Source organism: Dermacentor albipictus, chromosome 9, assembly GCF_038994185.2.
Source record: "Dermacentor albipictus isolate Rhodes 1998 colony chromosome 9, USDA_Dalb.pri_finalv2, whole genome shotgun sequence".
NCBI lineage: Eukaryota > Metazoa > Arthropoda > Arachnida > Ixodida > Ixodidae > Dermacentor > Dermacentor albipictus.
This window is the reverse complement of record NC_091829.1, coordinates 109,704,365-109,720,153: the sequence shown is the minus strand read 5'-3', so window position 1 is coordinate 109,720,153 and position 15,789 is coordinate 109,704,365. Positions and strand designations below refer to the sequence as shown.

The 15,789-nt window shown below is 47.3% G+C and overlaps 1 protein-coding gene across 1 annotated transcript in view; it reads left to right on the top strand.

The window, feature by feature from the left end:
* The window catches only part of LOC135897498 (probable ATP-dependent RNA helicase vasa-like), an 86,961-nt gene that overhangs the window by 31,994 nt on the left and 39,178 nt on the right, over positions 1–15,789 (top strand). The window contains 4 exon segments of the mRNA XM_065426142.2: positions 1,807–2,078; positions 6,086–6,163; positions 7,060–7,143; positions 15,685–15,774. Coding sequence (XP_065282214.2) covers positions 1,807–2,078; positions 6,086–6,163; positions 7,060–7,143; positions 15,685–15,774 — 524 coding nt within the window.

Here is a 15,789-nt window from a genome sequence, read left to right as displayed (position 1 = left end):
TCGTTCACTCCGTGAATAACAAGGCGTTCCCTGCTTACAGAGGCGCATTTCAGTCATGGCACATGCCTGGCTTCAATCCTCACCCGTTGCTTCATCGCATCTATTTTCAATACAGCTACTTGCGCGCATCAACACCTGCCGCGCGAGAGTCGGCTGCCGACTGGTATGCTCACGCCGCTGGCCACACCTGCTCCGATGGCGTAGGTACAGGGAGGTCTACACGCGTCAATATCTTCAACGATTTCTACGTTTTTTTTTTTGTACAGTGTGTACTCATGGCATCTGTATTCTGCATTGGTGGCTTTCATGTTTTACACGCTAGCAGCTACCCATCTAAGCGGGCGGAGCAAGCCGCTTTGCGCAGAATGCAGAGTAAATTCCTTACGTCGCCTGACATTGCATAGCCTGAGGCATAAGCGTCCTCGCTCTGTTGAAGCCAAACATGGCAAAGCGTTTGCGTGAGTGAATTACGCTGGGCGCACCGCCACGGATGCAACACTGTCAATGAGGCGTGCGCCTCTGGTCTCGCTAATAACTCATTCGTGACAGGTGCGAGCTTGCGATCCGAGCCGCAGGAACCGCGTTTATTATATCTGGCTTCCAACTATGATGCCGCCCCTGATCTCTTGAGGCGAACGCGTGTACATGGAATGCACAGTGTAAACACCACTTTGCTGGTCCAGACTCTCTCGGCACCGCGGAAGGGGACTGTTGCGGCGGGTCGTCGTCAATTTCGCTTGACGACGCAGGCGGATCGTAGGCATACGCCTTTATCGTGCGTGGTCGTTCAGTAGGCCGCTCATGCAAGTCGGAGTCATAAGTTCTGCTCATGCTATCGCTCTCACTAGAACTTTGCATTTTGCACTGCGCAGCGCGAGGAAGACAAAACTGCGCAGCCGGCCAGCTCGCTCCGCGGCTGCTGAGGGTAGGTGTGACGTCGGATCCGCCGGCTTGTTGTCGGGAGCGCTTTGCGAGGGACGTGGTGGCCGCTCATAGAGAGTAAAAAATAAAGCCATCCGCTCAAAAGTAACCCGAATAATGACTATATACTATAGCAATCGTGTCTTAGGAATGCAATTGTGGGGCTTACTCTATATTCTTCTATTTTTATTCTGTATCCCTTTAAGCTGGTATGGTTTAACGGGAATTTACTGTACTTTAGAATGAGGGTCTAGTAACATGGCTAAGCTTGCTACTTGGTCAAATTTGTAGTTGGAAGCAGTGCTTCTATAGCCAGATTGCGAGCACCTGGCAGCTGCTGTTGAGGTGCATGTAGAGGCAGCACAGTATTGGCACTTGACCGGGTAGTGTTTCGTAGCCATAAGCACTGTCGGGCCCCTATCTACTTTTTGCACAAGTATGCTTCACTGCAAACCACTGCTGTAGTGCTACAAAGCTGGCACACGGAATCGACTGCAATTTTGGGGGTTCGGATATCTTGAATAGTCTTTCGAACTGAAACTGCCCTGTTATGTCATTGACCTGTTGTCTACAGTTCGCTGTGTAGATCTGCATTGTTAGCTTGTTTCAAGAACATAGTGCCAGGTTAGTATCGAGCATGAATTACACATCAGTTGCTGTTTATAGGAAGATCTGTAGCTGTATTTTCTAACGCTTTTCATTTTCTAGTATTTTTTATCCTAGTCATTAGTTTCCACAAATCTAGACCCCGTTATCACTGATTGGTCCAGTGGTATAATTAAGAAAATGAAATAGGACAACTTTGAAAATATGGCTACAACTTGAATGCTGGAAAGAATTCCCAGTGTGACGGGATCCACACAGGCATGCTACTCTTCTTTGCAGCTGGGGTGCAGGAGGAGGCCACACCAACAGTGCGCCCGCCGAGGCTGGCTGGGGCGCCACAAACGGGGCTGTCGACTCCGGCTGGAACAACAATGGCTCTGGTGACAACAACAATGGCAGCACGGCGGCTGCAGATGACCCCTGGCAGGAAGACACAAGCAGTGGATGGAAAGAGGAGCCCAGTTCGAGCTATGGCGGCTCCAGCAGCTTCGGCGGGGGAGGCAGCTACGGAGGTGGCGGCGGCCGCTCTGGCGGGGGTGGAGGAAGCAGAGGTCGGTGTCTCTTGCGGGCCTCGAGATGGAAGGCGGTCAATTCGAGGGAACCCTGTGTTTGGGTCAACTTTACTGATGTGTAGTAGTGCGCCTCTTCCGATTACCAGTCCCGGACTGCTTGGGACTGCTGTCCCGCATTGTTTTCTTGGGAAGAGGTTTGCAAGCGCCGCCCGCCAGTCCAAAAGCTGCCAGAATCGCATTAATTTTTCATGGACCAGAGATCACTGTCTGCGGACTCTCTGAACTGTCTGCAGATATTTGCTTGGACATTTGCAAGCAGCTAGCAGATGATGGCTGCGTTTTAAAAAGATGTGCACGGCGTTCGACGCCATGTTGTGAAAGGTGCCACACGCTTCTGCCTACATTGCACGTTCCAGACTGCAAATACTGTGTACTTTGCTGTTGCTTCCGTTAATTGGTGCTTTGTGTTCCATTATGCTCGTTTTTCATTGGCGATCTAATTGCTGCAGCTTTAGTCTTCATAAGCACAGCGATCAGGCACAGATGCTTGCTTTTCTTGATGTGTTTTGCAAAATCTGTCGTGCTCATTGCTATATGTGTAGCAAACGGCTAGATTTCACTTTTCAGATCAGTGAAACAGGTATGCGACGAAGCATATGTTGCATGGGGCTATTTCGTGCTGGTCGCTGGGGTGGTATACAGTCAAATCGCGTTAATTAGAACCCGTGCAATTAGAACTGACACCGTGGTCCTGTGAAGGTTACGTGTATTCCAATGGGTGAAGTGGCCTGTAATTGGAATGCGCAAGCATTTGCAACAGTTAGTTTGAACATACCGCGCTCAGCAGTGCTTCAAATCGCATGTTGGCGCCTTCGACCAGCATTGCTCTGACCCAGTCATAGAGGAAAGGCTTAGGAGAAACCCCTCAATGCCACACGCAGAAAAAAGAAAGTGGCGGAAATTTCACTCTTAATAGTAGGGTCGCCGCTTCTGTGTTGCTCAGTAATGCCCCAGTCACACTACAGTCGAACCAGACTATATTGAACCCGTTTACATAGAATTATTCTATATATTGGACAATTTACTGGTCACGGTATAGTTACAATGAGTATATATAGCATAAATTACGCTTACATCGAACAAAAATAGCAGCGACTCCCGATATATCAAACGTCAAGCAGCGGAAAAGTGCCCCCAGAAGTTGGCTTTCCCTCGCGGTAGCAGGGAAACTCGGCGGCGCGGATCCACCCAACCGCTCCCCCTACCGTGACCGCGCTGCCTCGGGCTGCTCGGGCGAGCTGTTGACACCCCCTGCAAAAAATGATCCTGTCCCCGCCCACTGCGCTTGCTCAGACAGCCAATCAGAGGCTCTAGTGCTTTCGTTATGCAAGATGGCGAAAGTGCGAGTTGTCTCGCTGCTTCTCTGGTTCATTGTGTTTGCGCCTTGTGTGCCTTCTCCTGCAGTGTTGCCGTGATGAAGCGGCAAAATTCGCCTTTCGTTGTGAAGCTCGAAATCGTCAATCGGGTTGAATGCAGTGAGAAGTCTGCCTCCGCAGCATGCAAGATTCAGAGGAGCACTCTCGGCACGAATGGGGCTAAAGCGGCAACACTCGCGACCCGGTGCCCGTGGCGACCGATGCGTACGCACAGCTGTGCACAAGTGGTTCTTCATACGTGCCGGTTTCTGCATGCTCAGTGATTGTAAATTCTGATGAATGTGACGAAGCCGTTTCCAGTGTTGCCTAAGCTTGGAGTGAGCTGTCAGAATTTCAGGAAGCTGTTGACAAATCAACGGTGGACGAGTTTGCGAATGCAAATAATGGTATCTCGACCAGGGGAGAGCCCAAAAAGACTACATTGCAGACATTGTACCGAGCACAAGTGAAAGTGGGCACAATGAGGAAAGCAACAACGGTCCTTTGCCCACATCCTCCGAAGTGATTGGTGCGCTTGCACTAGTCCGATGCTTCTATGCGATTGGGGAAAGTTGCGGCCTCAGCTGCTCGGACTCCTTATACAATGTGGAAAAGTGTGTCGCAGGCAGCGAAATTGCCCAAGCAGAAGAAAATGCAGGACTATTTCATGCGAAACTAAGCTAATTCCATCAATAAAGTGATTTCATAAATGGTATGTGCTTTTGACATCGGATTATTTAGCAGGCTTACATCGAATGATGCTCTATATCGAACTGATAGACGTTTTTTTGCGAGTTTGATATAACCAGGTTTGACTTAAGCGGCAATGTGCACCACAAGTGCCGTGGGAGTGATCGGTCCTGGCCAGACTTTTCGTGGCTCACTGAGGTGGCAAGCGAGGCATTTGACCCTGCTTCGCTGTCCCCAAACCCGTGCCGTTTGCTTACCGAGACTGGCTTCCCCGCAGAGTTCAGACATTTATTGGACAATGTACTTTACAGGCAAAATTTGGTCAGCATGAAGTTATCGCAAAATTCAACTTTATACAAATGCTAAGAACTGTTTGCCTCCCGCACTGCCAGCAGCATATTCGAATATCTATTTTTCAAATGGAATATGAATGATATAAATACAACAATCAATATTTGAACTTTTCGAATATTTGCACACCCCCCCCTGCGTGTTAGCAATTATGGATCAGCATGCCACACAGACATACCGCTCCTCGTTGGCACATGCTGGAATGGCACACAGGATATGTAGCCACTGCAAGGTCACCTCTGCTTTGTTTTGCATTATTTCTTTAATCGGTGCTCACCTGTTATGGGTAAACCACAATCGCCACAGCTGTTGCCAGGTGCAACTGCTCCACACTTCCATTGTAAACAAAAAGGACAGCGAGCCACGCAAGTGTGCTGTGGCGGTAGTTTAGGCAATTCAAGAGTAATAAGAATGCAGTTGAGCAGTTTTTAGACACTGATAGTGTTAACATAAGCTGATACGCAAACTGTCGTTGTACAACATTTTGTTCCTGCGGGATTGCTGTCAAATTTCGCTGCCGTGAGATATGGAATGCATAGACTTTTACAGGCATTAGTTGGGGTTCAGTAAATATTTCATTCCAGCAAGAATTTCGTCATCACGGGTTTCGACTGTACTTTCACATAGGGCATATTTTCATCTTAAGACCGTACCAAATAGTACAATATTCAATTAAGGTTTTTAATATTTGCACGCCCTTAGTCTTACCAAACTGCCAGTACTGATAGATCAGTCTGAAGCATAGATGATCCCATAAGAAACTTCAGAGAGAGAGGCAAGAACTGTGCGGTGACAAAGTTGGCGCTCATTTCTATTTCTGGGGCGCATCTCGGCCATAGCTGCACATAACTAAGCGCGGCTAAGCGTATGCGCAGCCGCGCTTAGTTTGCGCGATGCTGTCAGTTGCGTGGTTGGAGTGAACTCCGAAGTGTGGCTGCCTTCACTTAGTTTGCACCACCCCGATTCTGCAGTCCCTTTCCTTGTAAGCAAATTGATCGGCGGCTGTACTTATTTCCGTAAAAGGTTAACATTTAATGCAACGAAATTTCATTATAACGAAGCAAATTGCAAATATTGTTGACTTTGTTTATGAAGGTTTAACTGTATGTGTTTTGTGCATTTATACAGAAATCAGTTTCAGGCCTTTATACAGCTACGTTACATCCACTTATTGCTATTCAGCAATCCATTCATCGCTCAATACTATTTATTGATGCTTTTTGGCCATACAGCCCTTGCATCATTACACACTGTGCATCATCATTTTAGTAGAATCTCAATAAACAGAACTGCCTCTGAAATGGTGCACCAATCATCACGATTGGCAAGTTTTGTATTCATGCAAATGTACTCAGTCTTGTCTCTCAGTAAGTGGAATTTCTGATAAATGGAACCAATTCCCTTGGTACATTGAGGTTCTGTTTATAGAGTCCACTGTGTTTAAAACCATAAAGATCTCCAGTGCTGCGACTGCCAGGGAAGTTGTTTGTAACTCTAGCAGTGGGAACAGTGCTACAACACGGGGCCCTTCACTGTGTGCTCGTCAGTCTTGGGCAGAAATGCCTGACAAGGTGCGTGTGTGTACCACAGTGCACTCTGGCTGGGACAACCGGGCAGGTGGAGGCGGCGGCGGACGTCGTTCGGATGGGCGTCGTACAGGTGGCAGAGGTGTGAAGTGGTAAACGCCGCCTGGGCTTTACATCGAAACCCTCTTGCTGTGGTTGCTTGCTTTGCAGAGGCTGGTCTGCTCTGTCGTAGTCTAGGCTGCTCGATTTGTGTGGGTGGTGGTCCCCTGTGTCGCAAGGCTGTAGGGGTTGCCTGCCTGCCTGTCTGTCTTGCACGGCACTGCTTGGCGCACACCTGCTAGGTCTGTCGGGTTCACCTGATCACCAAACTAGGGTTCCTGTGCAAACAAAAAAATGATGGGACCGTTCTTGCTGGTGTTAGTAGTGTCCTTTTGTTTGTTTTCACTGGATGTTTAGCTTGCAGTGAGTCGCCTAGCCTGCTTTCGTGCTTTTTTTACTCAATCCCTGCCTTGTTGCTGTGCTTGCAATGAGTACCTGCATTTGCGTGCATTCTGCTGCAGCAAAAGCAAAAGGCGGCCTGTCTTGTGCTGTCATCTCGTCTGATCGGGTTGCATCAGTGCCTAGGATTATTGGCTGTGTATTAGTATCGGAGGTTTTGGAAAGTTTAGCTAGTTCGCGAGTGTTAGTAATGGAAGCAGTCTAACGCGGTCACTGTTGACCAGTTTTTATTGGAACTTGCTGCAATTGAAATAACACATGGTGCAGACCCTGCATTCACAATTTTTGAAGCACTGCTGTGGACGCTGCAGACATGTTGGCATAACGAGGGCAGGGGTATTCTGTAGGTGAGGCTTGTGGGTGCTGTGCATGAAGTATGAAGTTGGTTTAATGTGCAGACTGATATTCTTTGTGCCTTCAAGTTCTCAGCAGTAGAGTTGACAAGTAAGCATTCTGGCACTGGTGCAGTTGATATTAGATGCACAGAGGGCAGCAGGACAGGGTCTGGGTGGTGTCTTACCGACTAATCTGTTGTTGCAGCCTGCTTCAAATGCAATCAAGAAGGGCATATGAGTAGAGATTGCCCTAATGCAGACTCTGGAGGTGGAGGAGGCCGCGGACGCGGTGAGTGGCTGGTTTCTCAACCTGTGTTGCACTGGAGGTGCGTTGTGTGCAGGATAGGAATGTTTGAAGTTTGAATCAGATGAAGTGTACCTTTGAAAGCTTAAGGGCCTGTTTGCAGCTTTTTAGTGCAAACTCTGTTTTGTACGAACGTTGGTTTAGTAAATATGGAATACCCTGCGGTTTTGCTATGCATTCTATGCAAAAGTCTTTCAGTTGCAGTAGCCGACCGATTTTCCAAATTTCTTTTGGGGGTGGGGTGCTGAAAGATAGTCTGAAACATTGAGCAGTCCAAAAGACACGTTAACCCAGAAAAATTAAGTTTTATTAGGCTTTTATTAGACGAGGCACTCCTCAAAAAAACATTTCTTAAATATTTGTGCTGGAGATTTGAAAATACACCCACTTATAAATCATTACAAGCAGATTTCAAATACATCATTAGTTTCTGTGTATAGCTGCTGTAGTACTAGTTATGTCCTACACATTAACAAAATAGCGATTTTGTGTGAACTTCATGAATAAATTTTTGTAAAAGGCTTTGCGCTGTATCTTATTTAGCTCTTTGTAGGCCGCTAAGTGCCGATATCTATTCAAACAGCATCTACAATTACAACTATGAAAAAAAAAATTAGGACTCCAAGTATTCTTTCCCACGATCACATGAAGATAACCTAGTGCATTTATCAGTCCTATACTAACAAAATTTGGCATATAAACTCTTAAAAATTTGTACAGTTCTGATGCCTACTTGAAATTGCAATACAGTAAAACCTCGTTAAACCGTACCCGCTTAAACAGTAGTTTCGGCTTAAAAGTAGTAAATTCCCCGACTCAGCGGCCATTGAACATAATGTATTTTGTATCCGCATAAACCGTACCAGCTTATTGCGCATGCATCGGTTAAAACGTAGCGTTTCCACTTTTCGTCGCGCAAACACGGCGGTGCGTCGTCTCCATCAGGCGGCCCGGCAGAACAACAAGCCTCAGAGATCGGTACAACGGCCTCCAAGCGCCCTGTGCATTTGCACGTGAAGCCGCATCAACATCAACATCATTTCGACGCCGCATGGACCAACGCTACTAGATACTTTTCAGTTGTAAAACTCCGCCTGGGAGCGGCGCGAGAAGGTGACCCTTTGCCGTCTCCTCTCGCGAGGTGGCGCTGCCGCCATGGTTGGCCCGGTTGGCTGCGGAAGCTTCCCAAAGCAGCAGCGCACCGCCGACTCAATGCCACAATTTTTTTTTTGTTTGCTGCACTTCGTGGCGCTAAATATTCAAAGAATAGCCTTTTTACATTGTGCACTCTGTAAAAAGCAGCTAATAGGCGAATGAACAGGAGAGTGAGGATTTTCGTTAGTGGAATGTTTTATGTACACATGAAAAAAAGAATAGGACCAGTACAATGCCGGATTGATGAATCTAAGCATTATGCATAGATATTCACAAAAGACGCGCTTTCTTGGTTGCTACAGCTACCTTATGACTGCTTTCTAGTCGAAAGTTTGCATCCCTGAAGTAAAACTGCATCCGCATAACAATGAAGAAATTCAGTACTTCGCACGTGAACGCGAACATATGCGCTGCACAACCAAGAAGAGGGAGGCAGCACCCCTCTAGATAATCTAAAACCTTCCAAAATATCTCTCCGCAAAGGCCTGCCTCATCCAGGGAAGCCGACACGCTTTTGTTAGCAGTCTTCATAGAGCCCAGTATCTTTGGCATCGGGTGCTTTAAGGAACCTTGCTTGAGACTTCTGCACTCAAGTAACTGTCACAGCCAACTGCTGGGGTTTCAAAGCTTATGTCCGTTATGCATAGATCCCATGGGGCACCCTTTGTGACTTTACGAATAACATATCCACACAGATAATGAACAACGTCATTGTCCCCCATGTTCATTGCTCATTGCTATGCTCATTGCTATGCTCATTGCAAGCACATTCTGGTGAGCTGCTTCGCTCCAGGCAACTTATCAACGTCGCCTCAATGGCATTGCGAAGACTACTTTTTTTACTTGCAGGCTTCTCTCGTGTGCTTGAATATGTCATTGATGCTGACGAGCACAGGTCCTGGCACACCGTCCACACTAGCACGTAGCATTGTTTTAACAGGTGTATACAGGTTTAGAAGGCGGAATATCTGCGTGAAGTTGGTTATAGTAGGATGGGACTCATCTCAACCGAAGGAACGCACTAGTCTAATGGATTGCTGAAAGAAACGTGAGAGGGAATTTCCTAGCAAACAGTGCAATCTGAATGTAGTCACAACAAATGTGACCAGTGTGTCTTACCTCCAGTGGATCTTGATGTAACTTGGCTGTCGAAACATAGAGCACACCTGGACGCGGCAGATCATCAACAATGTCTAAAGTACATCAGAGTTACTCGCAGTGACTTTGTCGTTTGTTGTGGTGCAAAAACCTTCAGGTTCTTTTGAATTGCATTCTGTTCTGAATGCCAAGTTCACCAGTTCCAAAAAATCTTTGATGACCTGACATGATTAGTGTAACAATTTTATATCCCTTAGGAAATGCGCACGAAGTTCAAAGGCGGTGGTCTGATAAACTATGTTGACGTAGAATGCTCGCCGACATTTAATAACACAAAAAAACAGGAGCGAGAACAGACAAAGTGATAGGAAGAGCGCTGCGCCCTCCCTAGCTATCACTTTCTCGTTCTCGTGTTTTTTCTTGTTTCATTGCCGTTTCATTGTTCCATTGCAGGTATATTTGCTCACAAGGCGTGCAGCATTTTCCTGGCACACAAATAAGAAACACGAGCAAAACGTGGCACGCTTCTGCACGCATCGGCGTCTCTGTCCACCCGCACAAACGTTGTTCGCACCACCCGCCTTCGGGCCGACAGTGTCGCGCGCCACCCTGCGGGCGCGACAGAAAGGGGTCAGGTGCCGCGGCGGAGTTTGACAACTGAAAGTAATCTAGTAACGTTGGCATGGACGCCGTGCCAGAGAGTGTTGTGGCGTCGTGCAAGCGAGGACTCGCGTCATGCCGAAGCTAGGATAAAAAAGACACCGGGTGCTCAGCATAGAAGAAAAATTAGACATCGTTTGTGCTACCGAACGTGACACGAAGAAGTCGGCGCTGGCCCGCGACATGGATCTGCTGTTGACTACAGTGTGTGGCATTTGGAATGCGAAGTTGCTCGGCAGCGCTGCTGCGACCGCGAAGAGATGTCGGCTACGAGGTTCGTCTTTTCACCATCGTTGCCGCTGTTGTTGCCGAAGTGTCAACTAGCGACAGCACGGGCTATTCAGGCCCGACAGTGGCAGAAGCTGCGCGTTACGTCAGCCTCATGAATGCGATTGTCGCAAGGAGAACATGGGCGCGATAACATAACTATTCCAAACGAAAAGTTTTCCGAACTCCGGCACACGGCAATGAAAAAGGCGCCCCGGGACTTATGCAGCACTACTGCGCGCGTGCACGGAGAATACGTAACGCCAACGAGGAATCTGTCGTGCCGTGCGAGTGTTTGCCGAGAGGAGGGGGCGCTGGCTGAGAAGCTGGCACGCAGCTTCAGTTTGAGTCCGCTGTCGTCGTGCTAGGCCGCCGCGACATCAAACGAAAATAACACTTACATCCCGCAAAGTGAATAAATACTGCATGTTTTTCTCCCTTTCATCGCACTCTCTCTGAGTTCCGTTTTCGACAGGTAAGTGGGCGATCTCATGCTATTTCGCTTAAGCAGTACTACCGTTCAGTACGTACTTTTTCCGAGCTCCGGCCGACTACGGTTTAACGAGGTTTCACTGTACCTCCAAGCCATAACAAGGTTATATTTCAGGGAATCTAGAACAAAAAATAGTTGAAACGCTCTAATCTTTCGCATAGTTTCAGTAATTGTACGCGCTGTTACTTCTTGGCCTTTAAGAGTTTCAGTGCAAATGAAAATTATATATATATATACAGTGAAACCTTGTTAAACGGTAGTTGGCCGAAGCTGAGTACATACTAAACGGTAGTACTGCTTAACCGAAATAGCATAAGATCGACGACTTACCTGCCAAAAACAGAACTCAGAGACAGCGCGATGAAAGGGGGAAAATCATGCAGTATTTATTCACTTCGCGCGACAAGTGTTATTTTCGTATGGTGCCGCGGGCTGCCTAGCAGCGATGAAACTTGCTGAAGCTGCGAGGCAGCTTTTCAGGTAGCCCCCTCTTCTCGGCAAACACTCTAATAGCAGATTCCTCGTTGGCGTTATGTATTGTCTGTGCACGCATGCAGTAGCGCTGCAGAAGTGGCAGGGCGCCTTTTTCATTGCGTAGTGCGCAGCTTCTGTCACTGTTTCTTGGGCATGAATCGCCCGTGCTGTCGCTTGTTGTGTCGTCCTGATCACTGTCACTAGCCGACATTTAGGCAACAGAGGCAACGATGGCGAAAAGTTGAACCTCGTGGCCAACATCTCTTCGCGGTTGCAGCAGCAGTGCCAAGCAACTTCGCATTCCAAATGCCACACACCGTAGTCAACAGTAGATCCCTGTCGCGTGTCAGCGCCAACAGGGATTGTACGACGCCACAATGCACAGGGTGCTTGGAGGCTGTTTCGACCTCTGAGGCCTGTTCTGCCGGGCGACCTGATGGAGACGACGCACAGCTGTGTTTGCACGACGAAAAGTGGAAACACTACGTGTTAACCAATGCGTACGCAATAAGCTGGTACGTTTTATGCGGATACAAAACATATGTTCAATGGCCTCCGAGTCGGGGATTTGACTTAGTTGTTCCAGTTCACCGACCGTTTATTCGGACCTCACGGGGACTGCGGAAATTTCTGAATAAACAGGTGTCCGAAAAAGCAGATTAAGAAAAAAAAAAATGAAATCCTTTATTTCCGCGCGCTTATTCGGGCTCGGCAGTAGGCTTGAAGAAATCGTGAATGCACCGCTGCACGCTGTTCCTTTACGCGCAATCAGATAAGCCTGAATCTCGGAGAGGGTCGTACGGTCACTATAGGCGGCTGAAAGCACAGTCACTGTTTGTGCACGCTCTGCATGTGATGGCAGTGTAGCACATGGTGCGTCATCTTCAGACTCGGAGTCATCGTCCGGCGGTGCAGCAGAAACCTGACGAATGATCTCGCCGTCGTCGAGTTCTGCGCATGTCAGCTCAGCAGTGTCATCACCTGTGAAACTGTCACATGAGACGGTGTTCGGGACGGCAATGCAACCACTGCGCAGGTCTCGGGAGAATATTTTCCGCGTCGGTAGTTTTTCTCGGAAGGCGACAAATAGGCCTCCCGGCACCCGCTTGCCGGCATTCCCCAGCGAAGTCTGTGCGGGCACTGTCGGCGCCATTAGACACTTGACGCGATGTTTCCGTACGCCGCGTTGGATCACCGAAACCTCGACCCAGCACACAAACACCATCCGTGCCGACACCAGTGTCACAAACGAAAAACTTAGCCTGCTCGCAGCATCGTGCGCGAGGAAACAAATCAGCTGCTGGATTGTCTTGACATGGCTTACTAAGCTGAAACCGGAACTGCTGTAGAGCCAATCTATAGAACCAGACAGAAACGATGACGATGAGCGGGAATTTCCAGTAGCGCCACTTCTTGGAGCAGCAAGGAGGCTCTGTTCAAAACAAAAATAGTGCTCAGCAAGTCGAACTATGCGCCGGTCATAGTCTGTGCATGATGCTCTCGATCGAGTTGGCTCAAGGAGTGTCCGAAAAATCGGACGAGAGGTTGCAACATGCCCGAACTTTCGGCAGTTGTTATACGTTATGGTCTATGGGGAGAATGGCGGTGCCGCGAAGCTGACCGAATAATCGGGCATGTCCGAATTTTTTGAGTTTGGAAAATCGGTTGGCGACTGTACTTTTAAAACGAAACTAGTATTTAAGTGGGTACGGTTTAACGAGGTTTCACTGTGTGTAAATATAGTATACGAAGTGCGTATGTTACATTGCTATCCGATTTTTTTTATATATATATATATATATATATATATATATATATATATATATAGGCTAACATTTCTTTTTTTCCTCAAATAATCGTTTACTCTAGGGTCGGCTTAGATTTGAGGATGTTAAAGAAACGCACCAGTCTGTAATTTAAAATGATAAATATGTCTGTATTCAGGGTGTCTACCAACCGGGAAGAGAGAGAGAACTTTATTTGCCACTGCAGGGTAGGAAGTTAGGGCAGGTAGGCCTAGTGTGGCTACCAACCGGGAAAACCGGGAATTATCAGGGATTCAGAATAGTCTTGGAAAACTCAGGGAAGGTTAGCTGTCATTTTATTGAAAGGGAATGAAATGTCTCCCTGCTGCTGGCTCGAGTAAGAGAGGCATCTTAATTGTCTTTGATGCCGTGTCGTCAGCAGGAGGAGTTGTAAGTGTACAGTCAACAGATTTTCCAGACAACCTATTTTTGTGAAATGCCCGATAATGCGGATGATTTCGTGGCACCGTTTTGATTATCTCACCGCCTCAAACGAGTGCTCTCGCACGCAGATCCGCTGATAGCCACCACTGTGGCAACGCGACGCCTAGCTGCTTCAACGTTCGCCATGAAGCTTCTTGCCGTTCGGTGCAGTTATTTTGATTGCAAGAATTCGCCGCTTTCAGTAATGGCGCACCGACTACGCGTCTGTAATTCTTGATTGGCTTCGAAGTTTAGAAAGCACGACGCGATGCATAATGCCGGTTCCCGAAAGACAGCTTTGCCTCAGCACAGTAATGTTACGCAGTGAAGCGTACGAGAAGTATTGTGCTCAAGCTTAACAAACTTGGGAAGTCGCTATTGTCACTGGACACACAGCACGTATTCCATAATTTTACGCGCGTGCCGTCTCCTGTCACAGTACGAGCACCAATATGCCTAATAGGTAAGTGTACTGGCAAGCCTCCAAAGCTCTTTCAGATGTGCTGTGAGGATTTGAGCCCTTAAGGGCAGTAAAAAACATGCTTCCATTTTCGGACTGCCCGATTTGATATTTCGGGACGTTTTCGTGGCCCCTAGGGAGTACGAAAAATCCAACGTTGACTATAACTGACGGAGAGGATGCTTCAAATGGTCCCTGGGGCGAACACGCAGCAGTACAAGGACAAGAACAGCAATGACCGTTACATAGAGGAATAGTCGGGAAAGGAACTGTGCCGCCTCATTTTTTTTTTTTTTTTTTTAGGGTGTTTGAGCTCAAAAAGCAGTGTTCACTGAGGCAAAGATGCAGGTGACAGTCATCCAGACCAAAATAAACTCTTGAATGTAGTGAAACAAAACTGAGGCAGTTGTGCGTGGGCTAAGAGTGTGAGGACAATTGAGGTTGACTTGCCAACTGCTGAGGAAATCTCACTTATGAAAAAGTTGATCTTGCTAAAAAGTTCACCAATGATCTTGCTATCTCTTGATATAAATAGCTCATTTTCAAAAATATTTTGTTTTGTATGCATCTTTTTATACATATTTGAAAATATTCGGCTCGATTTACATAGGGCTTTATAATTTTTTCTCATTTGCTGTGCATTTTACTATCTCCTGCCTTTAGTTTCCTATTTTAAATAAAATAAATACAGGTCTCTTTACTGTTCAAACTGTATTAACTAGTTTTTCTTGTTTTTTAAAATGCCTACTTAAGAGGGACAGCATTGGGTGACATGGTGTCAGCATGTCTTGGCATAAAATGTTCTATGGGCCAGTAGCCAACTGAAGTACACGAGCAGCATCGCCATTTTGACCTGTTGCATCAGTGTGGCGTTATCGTAATGGCTCCAAACAAGTGATGCCATTATGCTGATGCTTTCAAATAAAAAGTTGTGGTAGCCAGAGTTGTGCTAGCCGATCACCAAACATTCAAGCTGGGCGGGGCTTTAGCATCAATGAGAAAACAGTTCATTGGTGAGGGCAACGGGAGATGCTTTTTGAGTGTGCACCAACAAGATGACGGTGGTACAAGAATGCAAGCACGCAATAACGGGGAGGAGCCATTCACAGAGATCACACCGCATTTCGGTGCGCATGAGCCGTGGTGCGCTGTGCACACACGTGGGCGCAAGCTCGCTTCCGCAAGCGTACGAGGCCAGCAGCGAGGATGACATAGAGTTTGGCATGTTCGTGTTATATAAATGCTGTTTTTATTTTCTGTACGCTGTCCTCACTTTTTGTTCGGCCTACATTTGAGGCTAGCTTTCTTTTCTGGCCTCGGACATTCGGAGGTTGGCTTTGAATCGGGGCCAGCCTAGGTTGTAATAAGTGCTGTATATAGATGTACACAACTCCATCAATTGCATTTCACAATTTTTGACTGTCTGCTGTTCCCTGTGCTGTTACACGTTGAAAGCCAAATGCTAGCTTTTCTTTTTTAATTGAAGCACTCAAGAGAGTTCCTTAGACACGATGTGCCAGCTATATACGGAACCTCTTTTTGCAAGCAAAAAAGTACGCCAAGTGGATGGGATGCCAATTTAGGTTGTCATGGCACTAATGGGAGGCATTGTTATGACTGAGCGTAGTGGTCTTTAATGGGCTCTCTCAGTGAGATGATTTTGTGTGTGCCTTGCTTATGCTGTTGTGCAGGCTGCTTCAAATGTGGAGAGGATGGCCATATGAGTCGCGATTGTCCAAATGCCGATTCGTCTTCTGGTGGTGGTCGTTCTGGCGGCAGAGGTGAGTTGTCTTTGC